Source organism: Eublepharis macularius, chromosome 18 (assembly GCF_028583425.1).
Source record: "Eublepharis macularius isolate TG4126 chromosome 18, MPM_Emac_v1.0, whole genome shotgun sequence".
Lineage (NCBI taxonomy): Eukaryota > Metazoa > Chordata > Lepidosauria > Squamata > Eublepharidae > Eublepharis > Eublepharis macularius.
In genome coordinates, this window is record NC_072807.1 from 13,069,065 (window position 1) to 13,095,051 (window position 25,987).

At 49.0% G+C, this 25,987-nt stretch overlaps 1 protein-coding gene across 4 annotated transcripts in view; it reads right to left on the bottom strand.

Annotated features, from left to right (window-relative positions):
• The window catches only part of FRMD5 (FERM domain containing 5), a 136,126-nt gene that overhangs the window by 14,197 nt on the left and 95,942 nt on the right, over positions 1-25,987 (bottom strand). The window contains exons 2-8 of one of the 4 annotated variants that reach the window (XM_055002126.1): positions 21,102-21,206; positions 14,891-14,917; positions 13,172-13,245; positions 11,706-11,803; positions 11,047-11,170; positions 10,620-10,707; positions 7,790-7,878 (exon numbers count right to left, since the gene is read on the bottom strand). In XM_055002126.1, coding sequence (XP_054858101.1) covers positions 7,790-7,878; positions 10,620-10,707; positions 11,047-11,170; positions 11,706-11,803; positions 13,172-13,245; positions 14,891-14,917; positions 21,102-21,206 — 605 coding nt within the window. Of the gene's footprint in view, positions 1-7,789; positions 7,879-10,619; positions 10,708-11,046; positions 11,171-11,705; positions 11,804-13,171; positions 13,251-14,874; positions 14,918-21,101; positions 21,207-25,987 lie in introns of those variants that run through there. The other 3 variants (XM_055002125.1, XM_055002127.1, XM_055002128.1) reach the window with 3 other exon arrangements.

The following is a 25,987-nucleotide window of genomic DNA, read 5'->3' on the forward strand; positions in this document are numbered from 1 at the left end:
CTTATAACACAGGTGCATTATCTGGATGAGAATATTGAATGGGAGATAACACACTTAGCTGATGAGGCCAAAATCCGAGATAGCAAAGGATGAGCACCAAGTCCGGGGAAATCTTTCGGATGACTGTGCCAATCAACATGGACAATGCAGACAAATGTACAAAATAATACGTTTGGGGGCAACAAACTAAATATTGAGAGTACAGATTACATGGAACAGTCATGCAGCGTACTGACCGGGAAGGGGGTTTAGGGATTACTGTAGAAAAATCCTTGGAGCGTCAGCCCAGTGTGTGGCTGCAGTAAAAAAGGGAAACAGGAGACTGGCGTACATCAACAGCGGGATACAATACAAAGCAAGAGAAGTGACAGCATAAGAGTACAGCGCATGGACCGGATCGCAGCTCTGTGGATGCTGGAGAGGACAGGCAGGTGCCTCTGGCGGAAATACCACCAAAAGCCCTAACAACTTTTCCAAAAAGGAGGTCTGTTCTGCGGTGGGGCAATGGGAGTGGAGCTAATCCAGCAAGAGTCCACACCGGGGTTTGTGGACAGGATTCTCGGAGCAGTCGGAAGCATCACGGAAGATGCTTTCTCGTCAGGGAGAGGGAACCCCATCTCAGGGGAGGGGAAATACAGACTGGGACGTTGTGTTGCTGGAAGTGGCCAGTTGGGTTTGGAGTCAAGGGAAAAGGAGGAACCAGGCCCAACAGGGGTTCGGTCCAAGGACCAGAGCTGAATGCAGGAGGCTCTGGACAGGACCGGTGATCTGGAAGGACCTACAGGGCAGAGAAAAGCGGCAGTGGGGGGGGGGCCCTTTCAGGACAGCACCCGTTTACTACTCTGCCTGGTTCTCTGACTTGGGGGCAAGGAGCAGCTTCTGCTTTTGGGATACTGGAAATCAAGGTGAAAAGAACGCAAACGTCCAAGAAGGGCAGCTCAGGAGGTGGCTGCCAGCTGTCTGTACAATGCCCTGCGGGTGTTCAATTGAATGCAAATCAGGTGGACAGCCACATGCGGCATGATTCTTGGGGCAAACCATCATTATTTTTCTCACCTGCCAATATCCCCCCCCCCCCCCCGCAGGAATTAACTCCCTACAGCTGAGCTTGCTGATCTGCAATTGGAGGTGAAAGAATATGAAGTTCTTTATGGTGGTTGAGGCAGATGAATTGCCCAACTGGCCTCTCCCAGCCAGGGGGGGTGGGGGCGGGGAGGAGAGATATGCCACGACCTATAGCTAGTTAATCCTAACCCTCCTGCCCCACGTACCTTGAGGATATTTTGAGATGTGGGGTGCGATGTGAACGCCTTAGATGTTTTAGCTCAGTATTTTAGCGCAGTTTTATATGATTACTACCAATGTTTTATCATATGTTATTATTATATGTTGTGAATTCACTCTGAGCCCGCTTGCAGGGAGAGCGGACTATAAAATAAATAAATAAATGTATGGCACGGATGGGTTCCCACTTATGGGTCCTACCCCTGTGTTCCACCCTCTCGAGGGAAGTGATGCCTAACGCCTCTCCTGGAAAGCCTCCGGGGACAGAGAGATGGTTGTTCGGTTGACTTCCGATTGCCACGAAAGCAGCGGTTTGGAGAATGTTCTGGCAGGGCCCAGGGCAGCAGCATTGCCTGTCTCTTCTGTGTGAGAAATGCTTTTTGAGTGCTTGAAAGTATAAGGAGGCCCAGACCAATCCAGTTTGTTGTTCAGTTACTTCTGTTCTTCTCATGTGCCAGAGGCCCAGCAGGTTTTCTTTAAAAGCTGAGAGGGTGAAGTTCCCACCGCGGATAGCCCGGATCCTGTCTGAATCAGGCTGGGAGATCAGCACAAGGCAAACTTCTCTGCACGTGCCCAAAGGTTTTCAAAGCAGACCTGCCATAAATGGAGGGGGGGCCTTCATCCCAGAGAACATGTGAGGCACAGACCCTCGCTCGTCGGGTTGTAGCTCCTTTTCTTGCTGTAAAGCCTAGTTCTATTGCGTTAATCTTTGGCTATCTTATGCTGCCTGAATGCTCTGCTTTAATATCCAGTAATTCATGACGCTCAATTAAAAAGGTGGACTTCAAAGAAAGTAAAGTCATAGCTGTGTGTGCATACATGAACAGCTTCTCTGCACACACACTGAGTGACGAGAATCCTTTGATAGCTTGGGAAAGGTGCAGGGGCTCTCCTCTGCTTCCTACGCAGGTGCCTTTCTTCTCTCCTTCCCACCTGGCATCACCACCTGCCCACCCTCGCCTGCCGGCTGCAGGGAAACCTCTCCAGGATGCTCTGGCCCTCATCCCAACAGCTAGGCTGGCCCAGCTGTCACACTTTCTTTCCTTGCTCAAATCAGCCACTCCCATCAATCAGATTTCCATGCTCATTTTTGCAGTGTGGAGTCCCCCTCTCTGACTTTTCAAGGGAAGGGGGGCTACATTTCAAAAACATGGACAAGGAGTGTTGAATGACTGGGGGTGGTGGGGGTGCGTGCTCCACTGGTGTTTCCTGTCCCCAACTCTCTTTTTCAGCGTCCCACAGTCCTGGCTTAGCCAAAGCCACAGCCTTCTTTTCCCACGACGTCACCCACTTCCAATTCAATGGGTCCCATGCTGCCACCTGTGTGTTAAAAGTGGGTCTTGGGACAGAAAAAGCTGAAGAGCAGTGTTTTAGAAAAGAGCAAGGGTCCAGTAGCACCTATAAGACTAACAAAATTTGCGGTAGGGTAGGAGCTTTCGTGAGTCCCAGCTCATTTCTTCAGTATCTGCTTCAGTACGAAAACTCATACCTGACCACCCATTTTCTTAGTCTTATAGGTGCGAATGGATTCTTGATATCTGAAGAAGTGAGCTGTCATGAAAACTCATACTCTACTACAAATCTGCTTAGTCTTATAGGTGCTACTGGATTCTTGCTCTTTTCTACTGCTACAGACAGATTGGCACTGTTTTAGAATCTGGACCTCTCTTCGGGAAGGGGCAGTCGTTGTTCCAGATCCTATGGAAGTCCAGGCTACAACTACCATCATTTCTCTGGTATCTGTTCCTCCACTGGTCCCTCAGCCAATTCCAGGGCTTCTGAGGTTTCAGCTCTGAAGTTGGCCTCTAAGCAGTGGAATATACACTTCTGCAGTGCCATCAGCCAATCAGCAGCCAATGCGCAGCAGACACTCCAAAATAAGCACACAGTGGCCGAGAACATCAAGCCATGGAGAAGCCCTGCTGTTCCTCTTTGTCCAATGACCCCAGCCACGTGTGGGTCCCAGGGCAGCTGCCCCACTTGCCTATTGGCAAAGACCATCTCTGCTCAAATACCACCTGAACAGGCTTTGCATTGCTCTGAAGTCCCATTCCCACTGGCTGCACTTCTCAAGGGAACATAAACTGCGGTAATCTACAACCTCTGCATAATAAGTCAGAGAAATAATATATCTATAACTAGCTCGAGGTGCTGGAAGACTGCAGAGCTCTGGCTTCCTTCATTTCTTCCCCTCAGGGAAGCAGATGATTCATATCATTACAGACAATAGAGCTGCTAAATAGATCGAGAAGCAGATGGTGGCCGTATCTGGAGCTGTTCATACGTCTGCCAGAGGTCCCTACCTAGCACAGATGAATGAGCCAAGAGGTCATAGTTGAGGCCATGCCTGTAGCAGGTCACATAAACTTCCTAATGGACACGACAGACCCCTCCCGTCATCAGGTAAAATGGCTGGGCAGCGTCCTCGGAAATCCTGGTTTCAGATCTGTGTGCCCCATCTATGCATCACCCCCTACCACAGATGTCTTTGGATGCACAAATAGCTAGTGAGAAGGGGCATGACTTGTTGTGGAGCTGAAAATTCAGATGTTAGGACAAATATGCAGACAACAGGAAAGGGGGGGGTGGCTTAGGAAGCTATTCCTGACACCTGCTTAATTGGAAATGTGTTAATTGGATTAAAAAAGCATTCTAGTGGTATTCTTCATAGGCATACTTATATGTTGGATTTCTTATTCAATAGGGCTGCACTGGAAAATAAAAAGTACAAGTGTTGTGTATTCATGATTTTAATCGATGTTATTCTTATGTAATTTCTTAAGCTCTGTAAGGCTCAGCAGCTGGTCAGGGAAAGCACAGGACCTGACAGTCAACCTGCGAGTTCATTAGTTTAGCTGAAGAAATAGCAGTTTTATTGCCCTTTAATTGCAAACAAGGGCTAATTTCAGCCTTATAACAATGCTTTGAGATTTTAATGTTATCAAGATGTATTTTAGTCCGCCTGTTACTTATCTTTATAATTACTTTGGGAACCAATTGTTTTACTTAGAGGGAAATTGTGTAAAAGTTAGGAAGATTTATTTCTATTTTTACCTGTCATCTTCTTAAGAATTGTCATGGATGGAGCTAATCGGACTTTCTGCTGGCGGCAGAGAAGATCTTATCTTGGGAAAGTATATCTTGTGCACCAGGCAGGGCTTTTTTTCAGCCGGAACGCAGTAGAACGGAGTTCCGGCACCTCTTGAAAATGGTCACATGGCCGGTGGCCCCGCCCCCTGATCTCCAGACAGAGGGGAGTCTAGATTGCCCTCCACACAGCTCCAGTGACGTGGAGGGCAATCTAAACTCCCCTCTGTCTGGAGATCAGGGGGCAGGGCCACCAGCCATGTGACCATTTTCACCAAGGGCGATTTAAACTTATAAAAAACTCTCCCCTTGTTCCAGCTGACCCAAAGTGACATCATTGCGCGGTCCTGAGTTCCACCACTGAGTTCCACCACCTCTTTTCCCAGAAAAAAAGCCCTGGGGCCAGGCTTCCCACTTTACATAGCATTCTGCCAATCAGCGTAAAACCTGATTTGCCTTAATCTTAATCAGCAAAATTTGAGTCCAGTGTGGCACCTTAGAGACCAACAAGATTTTCAGAGTCAAAGTTCCTTTCTTCAAACCGTGCTGTTCAGCTGCAGACCAACACAAGTACCTACCTGAAACTTAATCTCAAAGAAACTGTAATCTTACATATTTAGTTAAGTTTTGAGATATGGTAAAACCTGATTTTTATTGCATGCATTTATTTCTGTATTGGTAGGATGAATTAGCACATGTTTATATTTATCAAGTTCTTGCTTAATAAAAAGAGCGATGCTTTATTTTAAATAAAACCATTAAATCAAAGAGTTCTCGGTTTGTTTTGATGACGGGCCGCTAACATTTCATTATGCCGCACGAAGTAAGTTTCTCTCAGAGCAACATTTCAGAGACTATGGCAATTTTCTTGCCCTCTTTTTAAAGACAATTTTTGGAATTCCTGGTGCATCTCCTGTGCTTTTGGTATCCTTTCCTTCTAAGGCTTAGGAAGCAGCAGTCAGACCTTGCCTTTCTCCCCCAGGTGATTTCTGATTTCCACTGCAACAAAACGGTAGTGCTCTCCCTGTTCTCCGCTTGGGTCTGAGACGTAACGGGGGAATTGGCTCTTTATGCTATCGATACTAGCAGAACGCACTGCTCAAAGAGGGGCATGTGCCACCTTGTGCTATGGGCAGCTTTGAAAGGAACTCTGGTTTTTCACACAGGCTCTCATATTGCCTGGTTTCAATGCTCTACTGTGACAAAAGATAAGGTAACCCTGACTAGCAGAGACCAAGGGCCAGTCTACCAGAGAGCCACTGAGTGATTCCGCACATGTTGGATAATGCACTTCCAATCCACTTTATAGATCGTTTGGAATGGATTTTTTTGTGTGCAGAACAAAAAATCCACCTCAAATGATTGATAAAGTGCACTGAAAGTGCATTATCCAACGTGTGCGGAATCAGCCGATGTCATGTCTGTGTATAGCCACGCCATGATGGTTTGGTTGTTATGTCACTGATGCCACAGTATATTGCAGTTACAATGCTTTAATGCTAACCTGATGTTTTCTCTCCTTAGTTGTGTTCTTTCCATGTTATAATTGTTACTTTTCCGGACCCAGGATGGGCCTCTCATGTTATCTCACAGAACTATGCGTCTCCTAGCTAGAGACGACCTTGGAGTCTCCAGACGCCAGCTTTTGCTACTTTGCCCAGACGCTGGGAACCTATTATTGTGTACTCACTATTTAGCCGTAACTATAAAGGGTTCCCACGGGGTCCATGTAAACCTGCGCGCCAAAACCTTAACAGTTGCTGGAGCGCAGGAAAATCAAGTATAACGTAGACTTTTTGTTTTGCCTTGTCACTTCTACCAAGCTCCGTGATAGAGTTCAGACCTGAACTGTAAAGATCCTAATAAAAGCTTTTCTACTGGAATCAATGCGTGTTCACTGGAGAGGGGCTGAGGGATCCACCTGGCCGGAACTGACAGCCACAGCCGTCTCCTCCTCTGGCGATGCCAGGTCAGACGCAGCCTTTGGGTCAGCAGTCCTCCACAGCCTCCCTTGCACAAAGACATCGTCAACGCCCTCTGCTCTTGCACGATGTGGGGATCACTCAGAGACCCCACAGAATGCGAACTGGTGCCCTCTAAGTGTTCATCTGCACCTGCCTACCTCCCCTTGCAGGAAAGCGCTCTCTGCCCTCTGCATGAGAGCATGAGAACTCTTCCCTCTGGAGGGATGGCACGAGAGTTCCCATGACACTTCCCCTGCTGGCACTCTAGAGCACTTGCTGGGGAACAATCCAGGCACACGTACAATCTCTTGTGCCCCTGTATAGTTGACTACTTGAAGTGCATCTGCTGCACCTGAGCAACCTCGTTTGCTGAACGTCATAACGCAAACCTGCAGCATTCTGAGAATGCATCCATTTTTCAAAAAAAAAGTATTTGTAATTTTTTAAAAAATAAACAGCTCTTTACATCTCCGCTGTTGTGATAAAAGTAAAAGTGCCATGTAATCATGTATCCAGTTTGCTTTGCCCATTTACTGGGGATGTGTTCAGAGAGAGCAAGGGGTGCGCGAGGCTGCGTAGCTCTGGCCGAGGAAGGTAGGAAAGCAGTTGCGCGTGGGAAGGAACGAGCTCTGAGACAAGAAGCTTTCCCGCACAATCACTACCACCCACATTGGTGGTGGAGACTGCTTTCAAATCATGGCTGATTTATGGAGATCCCTGGCAGGGTTTTCATGGCAAGAGACTAACAGAGGTGGTTTGCCATTGCCTGCCTCTGCAATCCTGGAGGTCTCCCATCCAATTACTGACCAAGGCTGACCTGCTTAGCTACTGAGATATGATGAGATCAGGCTCACTTGGGCTATCCAGGGCAGGGCACCACCCACATTAGGAACCTCAAATTCAATGGGGCCAGATGATGCTGATGGGACTGTATTGCATGGAGCCTGGAGCCTCCCCCCCTCCTGCCCTCCCAGTCTGATGCATCATACAGCACATAACCGGGAGTTCAAGAAACTGCAGGATGCTCTACAGCCAGGATTCCATCATCCTGCCGACCCTTCAGGCCCAGAGTCCTTGGGCAACTCTGTGTTCGAAAATCCATTTTGCACCCATGTGACAGGAAAGAGGGATGGAGAAACAGGGAAGCAGCAGCAGCAGGTGACCAGGAAGGCGCCACTCCAGCTCCCAAGGGACTCCTGACCAGGCGGGACGTGTGTGCGCATTGAGGAAAAGCTGTGGAGTTGGGCAGAGACTGAGAGATCTGCTCACTCCCATCTCTTTGCTTGCAAAGGCCAGCCGTGGGGCAAGCGCAAAGGGCAAGGCAGGGGTGCCCAGCCAATGGCCAGGGAAGTCAGGAGATGCGGTGGGCTGCGGATCTCCTGCGTCAGAGGGCAGAAGGCTCCCCCCCAAATGCACACTGGAGAAGAACGACTTTTCAGGGCAGGAGGACTCACCATTTGATGAAGTGCACTCGCTTGTTTCCCTGCAGAACCACAAACCCAAAGGGAGTGAATGCCAGAAACGCAGCATTTCCAGACACGTCCTGCAACACAGCGAGAGCTTTGCGTCAAAGCGAGCGACCAGAGTGGGCCGGGCGACCTCCGCTCTCTACGCCCGCATTATACTGATTGACCGGAGGGCAAAGGAGAGGATGGAGGCGCCTTAAGTGTAAAGATGCACTTTTTCTCTGAACAGATTTGCAGAGGCAACCAGCTGCACGCATAGATCCCATCTCTCCATGAAAGCTGCCGCAAGTTCTGCAGGCCACACTGGAGATCTAAAATCCATCTCTTGCTGGATATTTTGTGATAGTACTTCTATCTGCTTCTCTCCCCGTTGGTACCCGTAATTCTCCCCTCTGCCCATTTTATCCACACAAACATCAGGTTAGATGGAGAGACAGTGACAATCAAGTGTGTCGGGCAGCATGGGAATCTGAGCACAGGTGTCCCAGTCTGACACTCCAACCGCAACAGCCCTCCTGGACACCTCTTAGGATGTCTTTATTGTGTGATTTATCACCTTATTGTGCAGAGTTGATTTTTTTACCTACATGAACTGCTTTGGATAATATTTTTTGAAGCAGCAATATACATATTTCCTAAATACATTACAACTTAGACATCTCAACTGGAGCAGAATACTTTCTGTCTGGGTTGGGAGGACAGACTCCTATCCCTGGGAGGCTCAATGGCTTCCAATCTGGTTTAATACACGGTGCTAATACTACCTTTCAGAGCCTGCTTCACACCTGTAGGGCCACTCCTTCCTCTCTGAGCCCAGTCAGCTCAGCAATCTATATTGGAGACAGGCTCCCCCAGCCATAGGGCCATCTGCCTTCTGGACTCAGCTCCCCATAGATATCAGTCATGCAGCTTTGTCACTGAGTTTTCATAATAGAAAAGAGTCTAGTAGCACCTTTAAGACTAACCAACTTAGAAAGGTCTTACAGCCTTTATCAAAACTCATAGATCCAGAAGAGTTAGCTGTGTTAGTCTGTAGTAGCAAAATAGAAAAGAATCCAGTAGCACCTTTAAGACTAACCAACTTTACTGTAACATAAGCTTTCGAGAACCACAGTTCACTTCGTCAGATGCATGAACTGTGGTTCTCGAAAGCTTATGCTACAGTAAAGTTGGTTAGTCTTAAAGGTGCTACTGGATTCTTTTCTATTTTGCTACTACGGACTAACACAGCTAACTCTTCTGGATCTATGAGTTTTCATAAAGGCTGTAAGACCTTTCTTTCTAAAAAAAAACAAAACTTTGAATCTACAAGGGGAGTGCTGTCATGTTTATGGCATGCCTTTTTGGCTTGCTGTTGTGTCATCAAAGCTTTCCCTTGGTAGTTAAAGGGGATTACCAATAAGAACTATTGAGCCAGTCTTGAAAGGCTGTTGTAGAGAAGTTGGAGGCAGAAGGAAAGGAGGATAATTTAAATGGAATGCATCTCTTAGAAATCTCAATTGTATTTTGACTGTACATTCCGAACAACTGGGCGTTGCAACTGCAATTTAAAGTTCTTCACAAATCAGGTCTGAAAAAAGAAGGGAGACCAAAGGGGAAAACACTAGAATGATATGGTCTGCCATGCTTTGTTAAAACTGTGATAACAAATCATAGGCATTCCAGACCAAACAGGAATCTGAGCTAATAGAGAACACTTGAATGTATTACCCTTTTTGTGAGGCTTCTGGCCAGAGGCTTACTCCAATGGGTTCTGATTCATTAACAAGACACTCAACTAATATCTGCGCCTCGTCCTCTGCCAACAGTCCTCAGCGGCATTTTACTTTGTGCCAAATGCACAGAAACCACCACTGCTGCCAGTGATTCAAGTCCGAGAGCAACCCCTCTCCAGCACACAAGTGCTTTTGCAGCCCCTGTGGGCATGCAGCATCCCTTACAGAAATTTCATTCTAGAGCAGCAGCTGAGGGTGCAGCTCTGGGAACCACAAACTATGGTGGCTGATGTTTGGAAAGCCCCGTGGGGGACAAGCAACGAGCTCTGCAAATGACAGGCTCATATCCATTCAGAACCAGATTTAACGAAGTACATGCAAACCCTTCTTTGCCCTTTGGTAAACTGAACCAGCCCTCTTAGAGTTGCCAATTCTAGCTTTAAGACTGAAAGGAAGGGGAGATGAGGACTCCAGCAGACAGCCTAGTGGAAGACACAGGGCAGCCGATGGCTCTGTCTTCAGTCAATGATCCTAAAACTGATTCAGTTGATGGAGCTGACCAAAGAGCAAGAAGAAAAAAAACCAACTAACAACATACTGATTAACAGGTCCAATTGCCCCAGGAAACTGCACGAAAGGTGCAGTGCGCCAACTTGCACACTGCTGAACCCGGACATATTGGACTGTACTGGGGGGGGGAATCCAGGAGGAACAGGACCCATGTGACCAAGACTGGAAGCTTGAGCACAGCTGAGGGCAGCTTGGGACACTCACAGGACTCGGCTGAGAAAAGGTCCGAGAAACAAAGTACCAAATGTGGCTAGATCCAACACAGCCGTCAAATAAGGGAATTCCAAGCCAACCATCAAGCCTGGGTGTGGCAACACCTCACCTGGAGCCTTCTTGGCCCAGCCAGAAGTCTGAAGGGGTTTGGCTGCCTGCATGCTCACCCGGCAAGTGCCAGCGCAGCCCCTGCTTCTACCCTGGGCCTGTAAAGCATGAATTGCCCAAGTAGAATACACCATAGCTACAGAACTGCAATATGCAAACGCCTTAAAACACAACAGCAACACACTGCTTTAGTGGGAAGCGCAGCTATGTACCTTGCAGGGGTGTGGGTCAACTCCATACGTCTCCAAGGTCTGAGCTTTCCTTAAAAAGTTTAACTCGGACATAGCTGGTGTCTGACCACTGGAAGAAAATGAGGACAAGCACGGTCATCACGAGGGAGGGAGACATTTGCAGGCTGCATTTACTGTTTGGCAATGCAAGGTGGGAACAGAGACCAAGAGTGTAAAAAACCATCTCCAGCTGTTCCTATTACAGAGAAACCATACCTGTTGGATTTCTGCCTATCATGCAATACAACTGCACAGACATGGAGCCGGTTTCCAGAAAAGCTGGCACCCCTGGGCAGCCCACAACTGTTTTGATTCCAGGCACTTCCCTGGCTTGCTAGGTTTCTCTGCTCAGGAATGTCCACGGTCTGTCTAACCGTGGGCCGAAGAGGCAGGCTCAACATGACGTCACCTGAGCTCTGTTTTGTGGATCTCTGCAATTTTCCTTTCCAGTTTTTCTGAATGTTTGGGGAAAAACTGGAACTTGGAGCTGTAACCTTCCGGGTGCTTTCCAGGGTCGTAGTTACCAATCTCCGCTAAAGGAAAAGACAGGCAAGAAAGAGCAATGAACATTCTATAGGTTGGGTGAGTGCATTTACTTATTTTGAAAATGTGTGCACTCGAGGTGCAGGCAAGGGCGCCTCCTTGTCCCTTCCATACAATGGTCCAGAGAGCCCCACACTGTCTGCTCAGTCTGGGGGTGGCCCTTTCCTTTCCTACAATCCAGGATCTGCCTTAACTGGCAGCTGCAAAACCAGATTAAGCCTTTCTCATTCTGGTCCTAAAATGAGAAAATTGCACAATTGTCAATTTTAGCTATGAGTGTGCCTGTGTAGAGCGACGACCAAAAGGCCACTGATCTGGCCACGGCTGCAGGTGCCCTCAGTCCAAATGGACAGATGGTAGAAAGGTTGTGCCCAGCACAGCTTAGATGGTGCCCTCCATTCAAAATCCTGCTCGAAAAGCCTGGGCAATCTGGACACAGGAGTCCTGCACGCTGGGCTGGTGCAGGATCTGTTGTAGCCAAAACGTCCCCAAAGCAAAATTTTTCACCTGGTCAAGAGACGTTACCTTGAAGGATATAGCCAGCCAAAAGAGCGGCATCGGAGGTCTTGCACAGAAGGCGGCCATGATAGAGGTCTCTTTTGATCTGCAAGAAGACAAGATACCTGAAGAGAGAACCACATCGAGAAAGGGGGTTAGTGCTTCGCGGGACACTGAAACCAGACACGCAGCTTCATCAAGGAACTTGGAGCAGATCCCTTCCCCCCACATGCTCTGTTGACAGGAGATGAGAGACGGCCTGCTTTGCCCCAGGGCTCCTGCTAGGCATTCCCCACAGCGATCAATGTGAGCTTCGCTGCATCCTTTAACACACCGTCTGTCCCCTTTGTACTCTCTTGTCAACATATTCCCTTGAGATGAGAGGATGGGCCGTTTCCCCCTGGGAGTCCTCATCCGAGTGCCTGAGCAACGTTTAGCGGGTTCCGCTGAAATAACTGACCAGTTAATTCTTAAAGAATGAATTAATCGCAGATTAAAATAAAGAGCTTTAATTTGGCTCTAGGCTTATCTCCGCTTGATATTCAGTCGAGTTGTTGCACTTTGAACTTTTATCTCTTTACCCAAAGAATTTAGATGGCTTTTCAGAAAATGGATGGCTTGTGTCTTGGGTAGGAAAAAAAGATAGTCGCTGTTAAATAATCTCAACCCAACACCCGTGCAACAGCAGCCAGGGTCAAGCAGGGCTTCTACACTGGGCCGCTTTGTTTTGGTCGTTCTTTTTCCATAACCGGCTGCAACAAGAACTAAAACGGCAGTTCCACACAGCACTATATTCCCATGTCTCCACAAGCAAGATCCTGTTACGTATGTTCTTGGAAGTAGGTCCTATTTGGCAAAGGCACTGCTTTTGCCTGCCACCGTCTCTTTCAAAACTTTCCCCCCTGAAAATGCTAGGAAGTATGGGCTGTCAGTGACGTTGTCTGGATTCCCCATGAGAAGCCAATGAACGAACAATATCCCTTCCCGACTCAATGGCTAGTGCGCAAAGTAATTTGACTCTCACTACTAGGTTCACTTTGCCGCCTCTCCTGCAGCTCCACCCGCTGCTTCCGTCTACGGCGCTCTCTGGGTGAAGCTGGGGGTTTGGGTGTCCCTGGCAGTGCTTCACCAGTGGTGGTGGAACTGGAGGGCAGTGGTGCTGCTGGCTCAGCTCCTGACTGACGGCTTTGGGTAACTGCTGGCTGGGCTTCACCAGTGGTGATGGGGCTGAAGGGTGTTGGGGCTTCTGGCTCAGCTGCTGGCCGTGGATTCTGATCTGCCAGCAGCTGTTCCTCCTGATTATCGGATTCAGCTGCATCGGGGCTGGCTTGGCTGCTTACACAAGGCTCCTCTTCGCCCGAGGAGTCCTCACCTTCACTGAACCCCATGACACCTATCATTTTACAACTCTCCTATGGATCAACCAAGCCTTTTCTCATGAGATTATCCTTTTATGGCCAGCTCATTGATAAAGGAGAAGGAGCCCTTCTTACCTAGTGATTTCCTCTTTCAGAGCAGCAGGATCCGTGGGGTAGAACTTGACGCGGAAGCACATGGTGAAGGGAGGCTGTGCTGCAGGAGAGAACCACAGCACCCCATCAGCCAGGGACTCAAGAGGCTCAAGCAGCCGAGGCTCAAGCCAGTGTCCAGAAAGGCCCAACAGACACCAGGCAGTTCTCTCTCTCCCCCCGCACACACCCAAATCCTATTTAGCGAATTCAGACTTCAACACATGCATAGGAATGGATGGACAACCGTGCCTGCCATTTTGCAAACCCTCAGATGCTGAGGGCTGTTTTCAAGGGGGAGTTTTGATCTCTGCAAAGCAAAGATTAGCTTGAACCGGGCTGGTCATTCAATGCCAGAAGAAAAGCCAGCAGGAAACTGAAACCAGAAGCGAGCCTTTTGGAACGGAGAGGGCAAAGCATGGCACCTCACATAGGCACAGGACAGTGATCTCCAATGTGGCACCCATGGGACTGAGGGCTCCCGCCAATGCGTTTTGGTGCCCACTCAATGCCCAGCTCCCTTGGCTCACACACCTTCCTCATCCCTTTTCAAATTCCCTTCTTTCTTTGCCCTCCTTAACCTGTTCACATTCCCTCCTTTTCTACTCTTTCATTTATTACCATCCATATTCCTCCTTTCCCCTGGTGTGCTAAAGATGATGGGAGGAGAGGGAGGTTGCACTGGAAGTGATGGGACTGGCAGTGGGGCCACAAGCCAACCTTCCGCCACAGAGCGTAGCTGCGGCTGAAGTAGTAACAGGCGCTGGAGCTCACAGCTTGGCTCCAGTTGTCATCACGGGGGTGCGCCTTAAACGACTCCAGTTTACCAGCAGAAAGAAAGGGGGATAGCCCCTCACCACCACTAGGAGATGTGAAAATAAATACGTGAAGAGCCCAGATGAGGAGAATGGAGGGTTTACAATGCTTTCGTCTCAGGTATAGATACCCAAATACCTTCACATACACACCACAGGTTTCGATTCCACAGTATTGGCTTCAGCTGGATTCCCTACCAGAGTTCCAATTCTTCAAAGACCTGTGGATGATACCTAAGATACCGCCCACCACCGTTTATTTCAGTTGAACAAATATTAGTAAGCTCTGGTGACTATACTACTGCTTGAAGTTTTTTTTTATTCCCTTCAGCAACTAAAATCTTCCACTACTTCCCGTTCATTTAACTGAAATATTATTTTAAAATGTGTGGGAAAGGAATGGGAAAAATTCAACAACCACATTCCCCCAAATGTGTGGTGGTGGAGAGTGCCCTCAAGTCATAATTGACTTATGGCGACCCCTAGTGGGGTTTTCATGGCAAGAGACTAACAAAGGTACTTCGACTAGGCTAAATTTGGAAACATATCAAAGGTCTTTCTAATAATTTTCAGAGGTGGTTTGCCATTGCCTGCCTTTGCAGCCCTGGTCTTTGTTGGAGGTCTCCCATCCAAGTACTAACCAAGGCCGACTCTGCTTAGCTTCTGAGATCTGACGAGATGAGGCTCACCTGGGCTATCCAGATCAGGGCTCTCCCAAATGTAAGCTCAAATTTATTGAAAGAGTGGATTTCCCATGCCCCTCCCTCACAGTAACCATGTTATTACACGGCCCATCATTTCTCTTAACAAGGTTGATAATCCCTGAAACAGAGAGAAAAACAACACGCATGCAAGCAATTGGGTCCTACTTACATCGCAGCTGCTTCACCACAGACTTTGTGAACTCCAACCAGTGCTGAAAGAAGTAAAGAACAGAGATGGATGGAAGTAAAGAACAGAGACGGAGCCGAATGTCAGCTAAGAGATAAACAGGTTTCGCTTACCGTAACTGTTGTTCATCTAGGTCTTCCGTGCAGGCACACATGGGACTGCGCACGCGCAGGCCTGCCGATACCGGAGATTTTTATAGCTCAAAGCCACCAGGGGGCGCTCTCGCCTTCCACCGCGCATGCGCGGCCATTTTCCCGCCTAAATGGACTATAGAAGGCGGAGCGCCCCACACATACCCTCAGTTCCCCTTTCGCCGCCGTACTACTTTCAATTATACTATACAGCGGGGAAGGAGGGAGGGCATGTGTGCCTGCACGGAAGACCTAGATGAACAACAGTTACGGTAAGCGAAACCTGTTTTTCATCCACGGTCTTCCTGTGCAGTCCCACATGGGAGATTATAAAGCTTAATACCTGGGTGGAGGTGCCACAGAAAAGTCACTCAAAAATAGAATGCAACACTGCGGTGCCCACTGCAGTCTCCTTCCGGTCCAGAACGTCCAGCGCATAATGCTTGATAAAGGTATCCGCTGAAGCCCACGTCGCCGCTCTACAGATGTCATGCAGAGGAACACCTCTCAGCAGAGCCGCAGATGACGCCAAGGACCTAGTGGAATGGGCATGCACCTCCAAAGGACAAGGTAAATGAGCAGAATCATAACATGTTAAAACTGTTTGAACAACCCATCTCGCAATAGACTGAGATGTCGCTTTCTTTCCCCTCTTTTGCCCTGCAAAACAGACAAACAAATTAGAATCCAAACGAAAAGGCTTGGTACGATCCAAGTAAAAGAGAAGAGCCCTGCGCACGTCCAACGAATGGAGGGCCCTCTCCGCATCAGAAGACTGCATCGGGAAAAAAACAGGTAAGGCAATGTCCTGAGACAAATGAAACTGAGACACCACTTTAGGTAAAAAGTCAACTTTAGTCCGTAAGACCACCTTGTCCGCATGAAACTTCAAATAGGGGGGTTCTGACGAAAGCGCAGCCAATTCCCCCACCCTTCTGGCTGAAGTGATCGCCACCAAAAAAGCCACCTTCAAAGTAAGGTAGCGTAAAGGACAGGTAGCTAGAGGTTCAAAAGGTTTAGACATCAATTTAGTCAATACTAGCGGTAAAGACCATTGAGGGACAATAGCCCGAACAGGGGGGTACAAATTATTCAGTCCTCTGAGAAACAATTTCGAAGTGTAGTGTGAGAAGACTGATTTCCTATCTATAGGAGGATGGAATGCCGAAATTGCTGCCAAATATACTTTAACAGAACTATTGGCTAAACCCCCTAATTTAATCTCCCAAAGGAATTCCAAAACCTCAGGCAAAGAGGAAGAGAAAGGGTCCAAATTCCGGCTGCGGCACCACCCAGAAAAGCGTTCCCATTTGAACGCATAGGACTGTCTCGTGGAAAGGCGTCTAGCATTCAACAAAACATGAGCTACAGCTTCAGAAAACCCCGATTGTGAATTATCAGCCACGCCGTCAGTTTGAGTCGTTGAATGTCGTGATGCAAAACCCCGTGCCAGGACAGAAGGTCTGGAACGAGTGGCAATCTGATCGACTGCGACTGCAATCGAAGGAGAGTGTGAAACCAAGGTTGTCTCGGCCAAAAAGGGGCTATCAGTATGACCGTCGCCCCCTCCCCTTGGATTTTGCTCAGAACCCTGGCCAACAGGGGGAATGGGGGAAATGCATAACACAGAGGACCCGACCACTCGACTTGAAATGCATCCCCATCGGACCCGGGGCCTAGACCCCCCCTGGAGCAATAGCGATGGGCCTTGCGATTGTCCAGTGTGGCAAAGAGGTCCAGTTCCGGGAAACCCCACATCGAGAAGATCGGAACGAGGTACTTGTCCCGAAGAGACCATTCGTGAACATCCCGGTGTAGTCTGCTCAGCTGATCTGCTTGGAGATTCTCCACCCCCGGGATGTGTACCGCTCTCAGCCAAACCGAGTTCTGTATGGCCCAAGTCCACAGCTTCATCGCCTCGGTACAAAGGGTCGCCGATGCCGTGCCACCCTGTTTGTTGACATAAAACATTGCAGTCGTGTTGTCCGTCAACACTTGCACTGATTTGTTGCGCACGGTATCTGAAAAGGAGATCAGTGCATTTGAAATAGCCCTAAGCTCAAGGAGATTAATATGTTCCGAGCGTTCGGCCTGAGACCATGTGCCGTGAGCAAAGGCACCCTCACAGTGAGCTCCCCAACCCAACAGGGAAGCATCAGTGGTTATGGACAAGTGAGTTTGACGATAGCCAAACTCCACACCCTTAAATAGATTCGCATCTGCCAACCACCATTCTAACGAGGCCACCACCCGTCGAGGGACTGATAAACGCTTGTTCTGGGAATCAGAGTTGGGAGAAAAACTGGCATTAAACCACATTTGTAATGGTCGCATGAACAGCCTGGCAAACGGAACCACAGCCGTAGTAGAGGCCAAACAACCCAAGAGAGTCTGGATAAAATGAGCTGATTGAAAACGGCAGCGCTGCAGCCGAAGGACCATGCCCTTAATCCTGGCCGCCCTGTCTGAGGGCAGGAAGCCAGCATTCTTGATCCCATCCAAGACTACTCCTATAAATTGTACAGACCGTACTGGGGTCAATTTTGACTTTTTCTGATTAACGAAAAGACCTAACCTAAGACATAAATCCAAAGTCAGGGACACTTGGGTAAACACGTCATCAGCAGAACTTCCAACCAGGAGCCAATCATCCAGGTACGGGAAGATTCGACAGCCCTGCAACCTCAGATGGGCCACCACCACAGCTATACACTTCGTAAAGACCCTAGGAGCAGTAGCTAAACCAAAGGGTAAAACCCGGTACTGGTAAATTTTACCATCATAAGTAAAACGTAAATATTTCTTGTGTTCAGGAAAAATGGAGATATGGAAATAAGCGTCCTTCAAATCAAGGACAGCAAACCAGGAGTGCCTAGGTAAAAGGGTCAGAACCATTTGTAAAGTGACCATTTTAAACTTTCGAATTTTTATAAGTTTATTAAGGGCCCGTAGGTCTAAAATGGGTCGAAGACCACCATCTTTCTTTTCCACCAGAAACAGGTTAGAGTAAAAACCGAAGGGGGCAGGATCACAGGGCACCTCTTCAATTGCACCCTTCTGAATCAGGGTGGCCAATTCAGTTAAGATCTCCGTATGAGGAGGTCCGGAAGAAAAGACAGGGAGACTCAGGTAAGGTAAACTCACAAACTCAACTTTATAACCATACTGAACAATATCAGAAACCCAAACATCGGAACCGATGGACAGCCACTCCCTCCAGTAAGCATGTAGCCTGAACCCAAACATAGGCTCAGGTCCCTGTAATTGTCAGAATTGCTTCTGGGCGTGGGGGGCGTCCTTAGCCTGTTGATGCTGAGAACCAGGCTTGGGACGGTGACCTTGTCTGCGCCTGGAAAAGGATTGTTGAGGGCTCTGGTAACTCCTCTGAGACTGGTACGAATACCCCTGATAAGGCTGGTACCGATATGATCTGCCCCGCTGAGAAGGTCTGAAGTAAGGTCTGGCGGGATGCTGAGGAGCCTGGTGCAGAACACCATAGGACCGTGCTGTGAGACGATCCGTTCTCTTTTTCGACAGGTATTCATCTGTCTTCTCAGAAAAAAGGAGTGTCCCTTCAAAAGGTAAGTCCTCTACTTTGTTCCTCGTCTCAGGCGGGAGAGCAGTCGTGCGGAGCCACGCAAATCGCCGCAAAACCACTGCAGAGAGCAAGGAACGTGCAGACGTATCGGACAAACTCCTGCTCGTATTAATCTGGTGCCTCGAGAGGCGGGTGGCCTCCTCCTGGATGACACGCAGGAGGGTCCGCTGGTCTTCAGGGAGTTTGGGAAGGAAAGCAGCCACTTTCTTCCACAGGAAGAGCTGGTAAGCCGACATCATAGCCGCATAGTTAGCCACCTTGATGGCAAAAGCAGCAGAGGTGTACAATTTCCTCCCTAGAGTATCAATCTTTCTACTGTCCTTGTCAGTAGGAGCCGACATGGAACCTTGTTTGCCCCTTGCCTGCATCTCCTCAGTGACTAAGGAGGAAGGAGGTGGATGGACAGCCAAGAACGGATGGTTTTCATCCTTTGTACGATAAAGGCCTTCCACTTTTCGGTTAGTGGCGGGGATAGAAGCAGGCTTAGCATTGAGCTTCTTCCACAACTCAACAAAACCATCGATCAGCGGAAAGGCTACGGAAGGAGTGGAACCCGAGTAGATATGCTGGTAGATCTTATCAGTAAATTTCGACTCCGTAGAGGTCGTTTCCAAATCCAGTGCTTTAGCCATTCGCTGAAGCAATTCATTATAGGCTCTGAAGTCGTCCGTCGGCGAAGGTTCTTCCGCTGGGCCAAGTTCAGCATCAGGCGAATCCGAAGGAGGGGACTCATAACCCCTTGGTCGGTTCCGATGGTAATCAACCTCAGAAAGGTGCGGTGTTCCATGCGAGTCGCCATAGGATCGGATCCGAAAGGAAGGAGACATCGAGTCCCCTCGAAAAGAGCGGTCCGATCGGAGCGGACTATCCCCCCTGTAGTAGGAGGCCGCCCGGCCCTCACTGCTGTATCGCTCCCTCGATCGGCTCCGAGTCGGGTACGGGCTGTATCTACGGCCCGATCCACTTCGATAACTCCGACCCGATCTGATGGACCCGGATTCATGGGAGGTCGATCGCGGGCGTCCCGTAGGGGTCGGGGGTTTCTCTACCGGAACCGGGTCCTCTTGGGAAGAGGTCAAGACCGGAACCGGGTCGGGATCCTTGCGCCTCTTTTCCGGTGGGTCGGAACCGAGCGCACCCGAAGGGGCCGGTAGCGGAGAGGAAAGTAACTGCTCCAGAACCGCCTTGTCCCTTTTGGAAGAATGTTTTCTCTTCTTCTTCTTCTGCTTGTCAGAGTCGGACGGAGCGGATGGTTCTCCCGTTGTCTCCGAAGCGACTGCACCCTGAGACAGTGGAGGCGTCGGTCGTGACACCGAAGGTGTCCGGCTCCGAGACGCAGCTCGATCCAAGGCTGGTGCAGCAGATGAAGTCGAGGGCGGTCGGCTCCGAGGGAGCTTCGGAACCGATGGTGCTGGTTCCGACGCGCTCCGAACCGAGGAGGACGAGCGATCTCTCGGTCTCGACTCCGAATGACTCGGGGAAGGTAAGGCGCGAGGGGTCCTCGAGCTCACGGTTTCGGCCGGCCGAGGAGTGGATCCGGGCGCAGCAGATGGAGGTGCCTTCGCCGGAGGGTCCACAACAGACATGGCACGTTGCCACAGCGAGGCGTGCAAACGGTCCGCCCTCTCCGCCCTGGCCTTCGAAGTAAAGGCACGGCAATGTTTACAGGCCTGGGTATTATGGGTTTCCCCGAGGCAATAAAGGCAATTAGAATGGCCGTCTGACCTGGTCATCTTTCGATTACAGGAGACGCATCGCTTGAACAAAGCAGTATCCGACATCGCAAACGAGTAGAAGAGCTAAAAACCTCATCTATCGGCGGCGAAAAGGAAACTGAGGGTATGTGTGGGGCGCTCCGCCTTCTATAGTCCATTTAGGCGGGAAAATGGCCGCGCATGCGCGGTGGAAGGCGAGAGCGCCCCCTGGTGGCTTTGAGCTATAAAAATCTCCGGTATCGGCAGGCCTGCGCGTGCGCAGTCCCATGTGGGACTGCACAGGAAGACCGTGGATGAACTTAGGGTTAAGCAAGGAATTACTCTGGACCAATCCACAGGGCCAAACCAGATGTAACACCAGCAGGTTTTTGTAACGTGTCCCAAACCGGGATTTTTGAAATGAAAATCAGTTGGAAGAGAGGGCACATTTGGGGGTGGGGACAGAACACTTAACTCTTTTCTCATGGCCGAATTCTTCACCTCAAAACCAGCCCCCGTTCTGCTTTTCCATCAGAATAAAACACATGGGCAGCCACATCTATTCTCACAGATAGAAAAAGCAGACGGTGGAAGCTGGGGAGGCGAACGACCTGTGAAGAAAAACATTTCCGTCCCACCTGCTGTTCCTCTGACCAAATCTGCAGCGCCTTCCTGCTGATTTTTACTTTTCTATGCAGGCAAACTGTTTCTCAAGCTCCAGCCTCTCTGGGCACTAGATCCATCAGCCAGGCTGAGGCTATATGGTGATCATTAATGGAAACTCACCCTCTGCTTGTCTGGATCTACAAAGCGGATCCCGAAGTAGTCTTTTTCCAGAAGGTTTAGATGGTGGCAAAGAAGGTCGAAGAGATACTGGCCTTTGGCATCTCTCTGCAAAACAAGGAAATGGCACTGGCAGTGGCAAGAGATCAGGAAATCGCACACAGCACCGACGAGGGAGCTATGCCCGGACTATAGGCATGGGGAACCTTTTCCCCTGATGTGTCCTGCAGTCCCTCTGGGCCAAGAAGGAGTCAGCCCCAGAAAATTAACAATGCATTTCATCCTCTGCAGGGTTAGGGAAGGATAACTGCTTATACTACAACTGTCAAAGTTGTATATTTATTAATTTAATTTAATTTCTAGTCCACTCCCCCGCCAAGCAGGCTCAGAGCAGATACTCAGCATATAAATACATATAATAAAAACATCATAAAATATTGGTGGCAATCATATAGTACTGAGACTGGGCCTCCACAGACAGGTAGGTGCCGGGGCCAAAAAAAGCCCTGGCCCTGGCCCTGGCTCAGGCAAGGCAAACCTCCCTAGGGCCAGAGGTTACCAGTTGCTGATCAAAGCAGCCTCTGGGGAATACAGGGTGAGAGAGAGTCCTGCAGATACGTTGGTCCCCATCCACTAAGGGCCTTGGATGAGCAAGCAAGCGAGATGGGTGGGTGGGAGTGGTGGGGAGCTGCGTTCAGCTGTCGCTGCCGCGGACGAGCCAGCCAGCGTCGCCCACCCCCCTCTGCAGCCAGCGACTGGCAGGTTGACCCACTGCCCCATTCTCCACTCTGCCTGGACCTGCATGATGTGCTGCCTTGTCTCCCCCGTACATGCTTCAGCCAGCCCCGGCGCCCTCCCAGAAGGGCGCCCTCCCAGCCCTGCACCTTCCCGGGCACTGGAGAAGAAGTCTGGAGGGAACTGCCATGGTTCCCTCCTTTCCCACCCACCCATCTCGCTCGCTCATCCAGCAGGCAGAGTGTGGCTGGGGAGCTCTGCGGTGCCGGCAAGGCAAGGCCCCGGAGCGCTCGCCCCTCTGCTTGAAGGAAAGCGGAAGGCGGCAGGCGCAGGGCAGGCAAAGCCAGCGCAGGGTGGGCAGCAGTCAGATGAGACACCTCACTACATTTCATGTCAAAACTTGCAGGAAAACGGACACGTGCCGTTTTTGTGTCTGGAGTCTCGTCTAGTTTGACTGTCAGCTGCATATGACTGTCAGTCCCTGCGGTGGACTCATGTGAAGTGTAACATGTCATCTGGCCCTCAGACTGTTCTTAGCACATGGCCCACCGCAGCACAGCTTCCGCCCGAGTCCAGTTTCTGAGGACTGAGCAACAGGAGACAGCAGTAAACTTGCCTGTGTGGGGTGATGGCGAGAGGCCCATTTGTTAACAACAAAAAAGGCTTTCTACCTTCAGAGTCTCTCTCTCCTGATAGCAGATTTCCTCTAGAAATGAGCCTGGTTGGGGAAAACGCATCTGTGGGAAGAGCTGACAAGCAGACAGGTGTTCAGCTCCCCTGAGCACAGGCCTCTTTTTGAGCCAACCTCTTTCCCAATAACATTGCCAACCTAGGCTCAAGCAAACCAGTCTCCTGCCAGGGCACACAGGTCAAGCCGTGCCAGGCTGCAGCAGAACACTAGATGGGGCTTTCACAAAACAAAAGGGAGGGAGGTTTCAGTGCTTGCTGTCTTGCTGCATGATGCACCACGCTATCCCAGGCAAGCCATGGGTCACCCTGGCTGTTTTACAAGAAACAGCCAGGGTCCGTGACACCACTGCAGCGGAACGCCATCAGGAGCGCCAGGAGGCACTTCCGCCACAACTTCCTCTGCTGCCCAGATGGGGCTGGTGCTAGGGACACCGATCCTTCATGCAGTCCCCAGCTAGCCCTGCACAACGCAGAGGAGCACAAGCGAAACAAGGTTATATTCTTTTCTTCCTGCATTCACACGCTTTCTAAAATCTGAACAGGTTGGTGGCTCTCTCAAACGTAAAGTAAGCCAACTGGCATCACACACCCAGAAAGTGAGATGCATTCCCACTGCTGGGGCTGAAGTTTTGGAGATGTGCAAATGAACTTCTCGAGAAGAAAAATGTCAGTTACATCCAGCTGTTGTCCACGTTTCTATCTTGCCCTCCCTTAAAGGAGCTCTGGGTAGCATACACAGCTCTCCCCTCCTCCCCTTTCTTATCCTCACAACAACCCTGCAAGGAAAGTTAATCTGGGGGAGAGACCCCGGGTCACCCAGTCAGCTTCATGGCTGACGTAGGACTTGAACCCATGTCTCCTTGGTCTCACTCTAATCACAATACTCTGGAAAATTATAGCAAACTATGTAGCACCCAAGCAATCTGGCACACAGGGAAGAGATTCAGACAAATATTCCAGAGAAATGTATTGTACTAAGGAAGCCTAGAATGTCTTTATAAAAAGGAAGTAAAGAGTCTGGTAGCACCTTTAAGACTAACCAACTTTATTGTAGCATAAGCTTTCGAGAATCACAGCTCTCTTCATCAGATGCATAATTCTACATGCAAACTGGGCATGCACGATGCAACATTTGCAAATCTGATCCGAAGGGATTTTGTAATTAATTCAGATTCCTGAAAGCTGAATTCAGCTCATCATTGCTGCTACTTTTAATTACAATTTTACTTTCCTGACAAGCCTACACTCTATCCAGTGGCCTTTTCCAGCAACATCACGGCTCTTTGACATTCTCTGACATTCTCTGACTCTTTCGGGGAGACACAGCTGCTTTGAATCTCACGAATGTTAGAAGGGGGGGGTATAAGAAGACTGCTCAGGTCTCTGTCCATAAACCTGACCATTTTCGACACTCTTGAGCGCGACAAAAATCTCGGTGTTCATCCAAGCCTCTCCATTGCTGACCTGCGGTTTGATGCCTTGAAGGGATACAGACACATTTACACAGATTGGTCCTATTCTGGCTTCTGAATGCACGGGGGTTCTGGGGGCATCTGAAAATCTCTTGCCTTAGAGTCTGCGAGTTTGGGTGGAGGACCACCCATAATTCTCTTTCTTAAGAATGTTATAAAATATGCACCTGAACAGCAGGGTGTGATTTTCTTTGCTTTGTTCCTTCATGCATTTCTTGTTCACACCTGACACCCACCCACCCACCCCCGCCCCTCTGCCAGGCTCAGGAGTCTGTTTGCTTCTATTCTTTTGCTGGACGATTGCTCTATTGTCAAATCCGCCCACCTACCCGTGGCTTGTAACATCTCTGTTTACATGCGTCAGTCCCTTCACGGGAAATTGACTGATGGCGCGGTTGGAGAGGCTTTGTTTGAACAAGATCCCTATTTTCTTTCCTGACACTTGATACAGAATCTCGGGGCTGCCTGATCAATCAGAGATTAAGCTGTGAATCACCACCATGTTTGTGCTTCATGGATCAGCAAGTCCTTCGTGGGGAACTGGGAGCATGTGCGGCCCTTTTGCTTGTTTGCAAGGTAGCATCTCTGCTGTAGTTTGGCAATGCGGGCACTCTGCCAGGTGTCACGTTGGCAGCCATTTGGGACACATGGTAACATCTCAGGGCCAGATAAAATCCTTGCAATACTCCAAGACAGAACTTCAGCCTTAACCAATCAGGCAAGTGGGGTTTGGGGGGGGGCAGGATTATCTTTAGGAGCACTTCCTAAAAAGTCAGGGAAAAGATTCTTCAGGAAGAGGAGCTTTTGAGCCCGCCACCCCGTAAAATGGAACGAAGAATTCTGTCAGAGTTCTTATATCCTGGCATGGTATCAATTTAACAATAACTTTACATGCAAACAGCAGAAGCCAGGCCTGGATGATGCAATATTTGCAAATCTGACCAGAAGGGATGTTGGAAATAATTCCGATTCCTGAAAGATGAATTCAGCTCATCATTGCCGCCACTTTTAATTGCAATTTTACTTTGCTGACAAGCAAATGCTACTGCAGTCCCAGGAACCCATTGCAACAGTATTGGTTATTCCCTTAAAAAAAAAACCAGTTGATCCCATGTATAGTTTGAATTTAAAACAATAAAGAATTATATTTTACTGGGAAAACATAAGAAAGTATTGCATAGTGAAAGAAATAATGACTTAGCTAACAGACCACAGGTTCTCAGTCCATAGATTGAAAAACAACAACTGACCCCTTTTTTTCCAAACAGAAAACAGCGTCCAGGAAAATGCAAATAGCCAGCGTTTAAACCAGCCAATGAACAGGTCAAATGCCCCCTCATTATATTAACTCAACCCTCAGCTTTCTCAAGCAACCTTACGTCTATTTCTACTTAGTTGCAACTTCATTAGATAACTTCCTTTTTGTTAACAACAATGGTTTAACTCTATAATAACTGAAGTGTTGTTAACTTGCAACCTCTAACAAACAGGAGCATTTCCAAATTTCTGCAATCTTTATCCTATGGTATTGTTTACCGAATGTCCCAGACAACGTTCATGTTGACTTATACTATTAATCTGCCTTGAATCTTGGTGAGAAAGGCAGACTATAAGTAACATAAAAATTTAAAAAATTAGTTGAAGCAAACAGCAATAACTCATCTTCACTCTCCTCCTCAATTCTGCCTCTATTTTGGTGCCAAGCTACAAGTGATGCCTGACACAGGTTGGACACTTGTCAGCTTCCCTCAAGTTTTGATGGGAAATGTAGGCACCCTGGTCTTGCAGCTTGGCTCTCCAACTGCTGTTCAACGGACTTTTCAACTGTCACTTGTCCAGCATTCCGCCAAGCGGCCTACATTTCCCGTCAAAACTTGAGGGAAGCTGGCAAGTGTCCAACCTGTGTCATTTGTCACTTGTAGTTTGGCCCATAGTCTTCAAGGGATTTATAGCAGACAAGCGTTGTGTTCTCATGGATGCCTATACGATGCT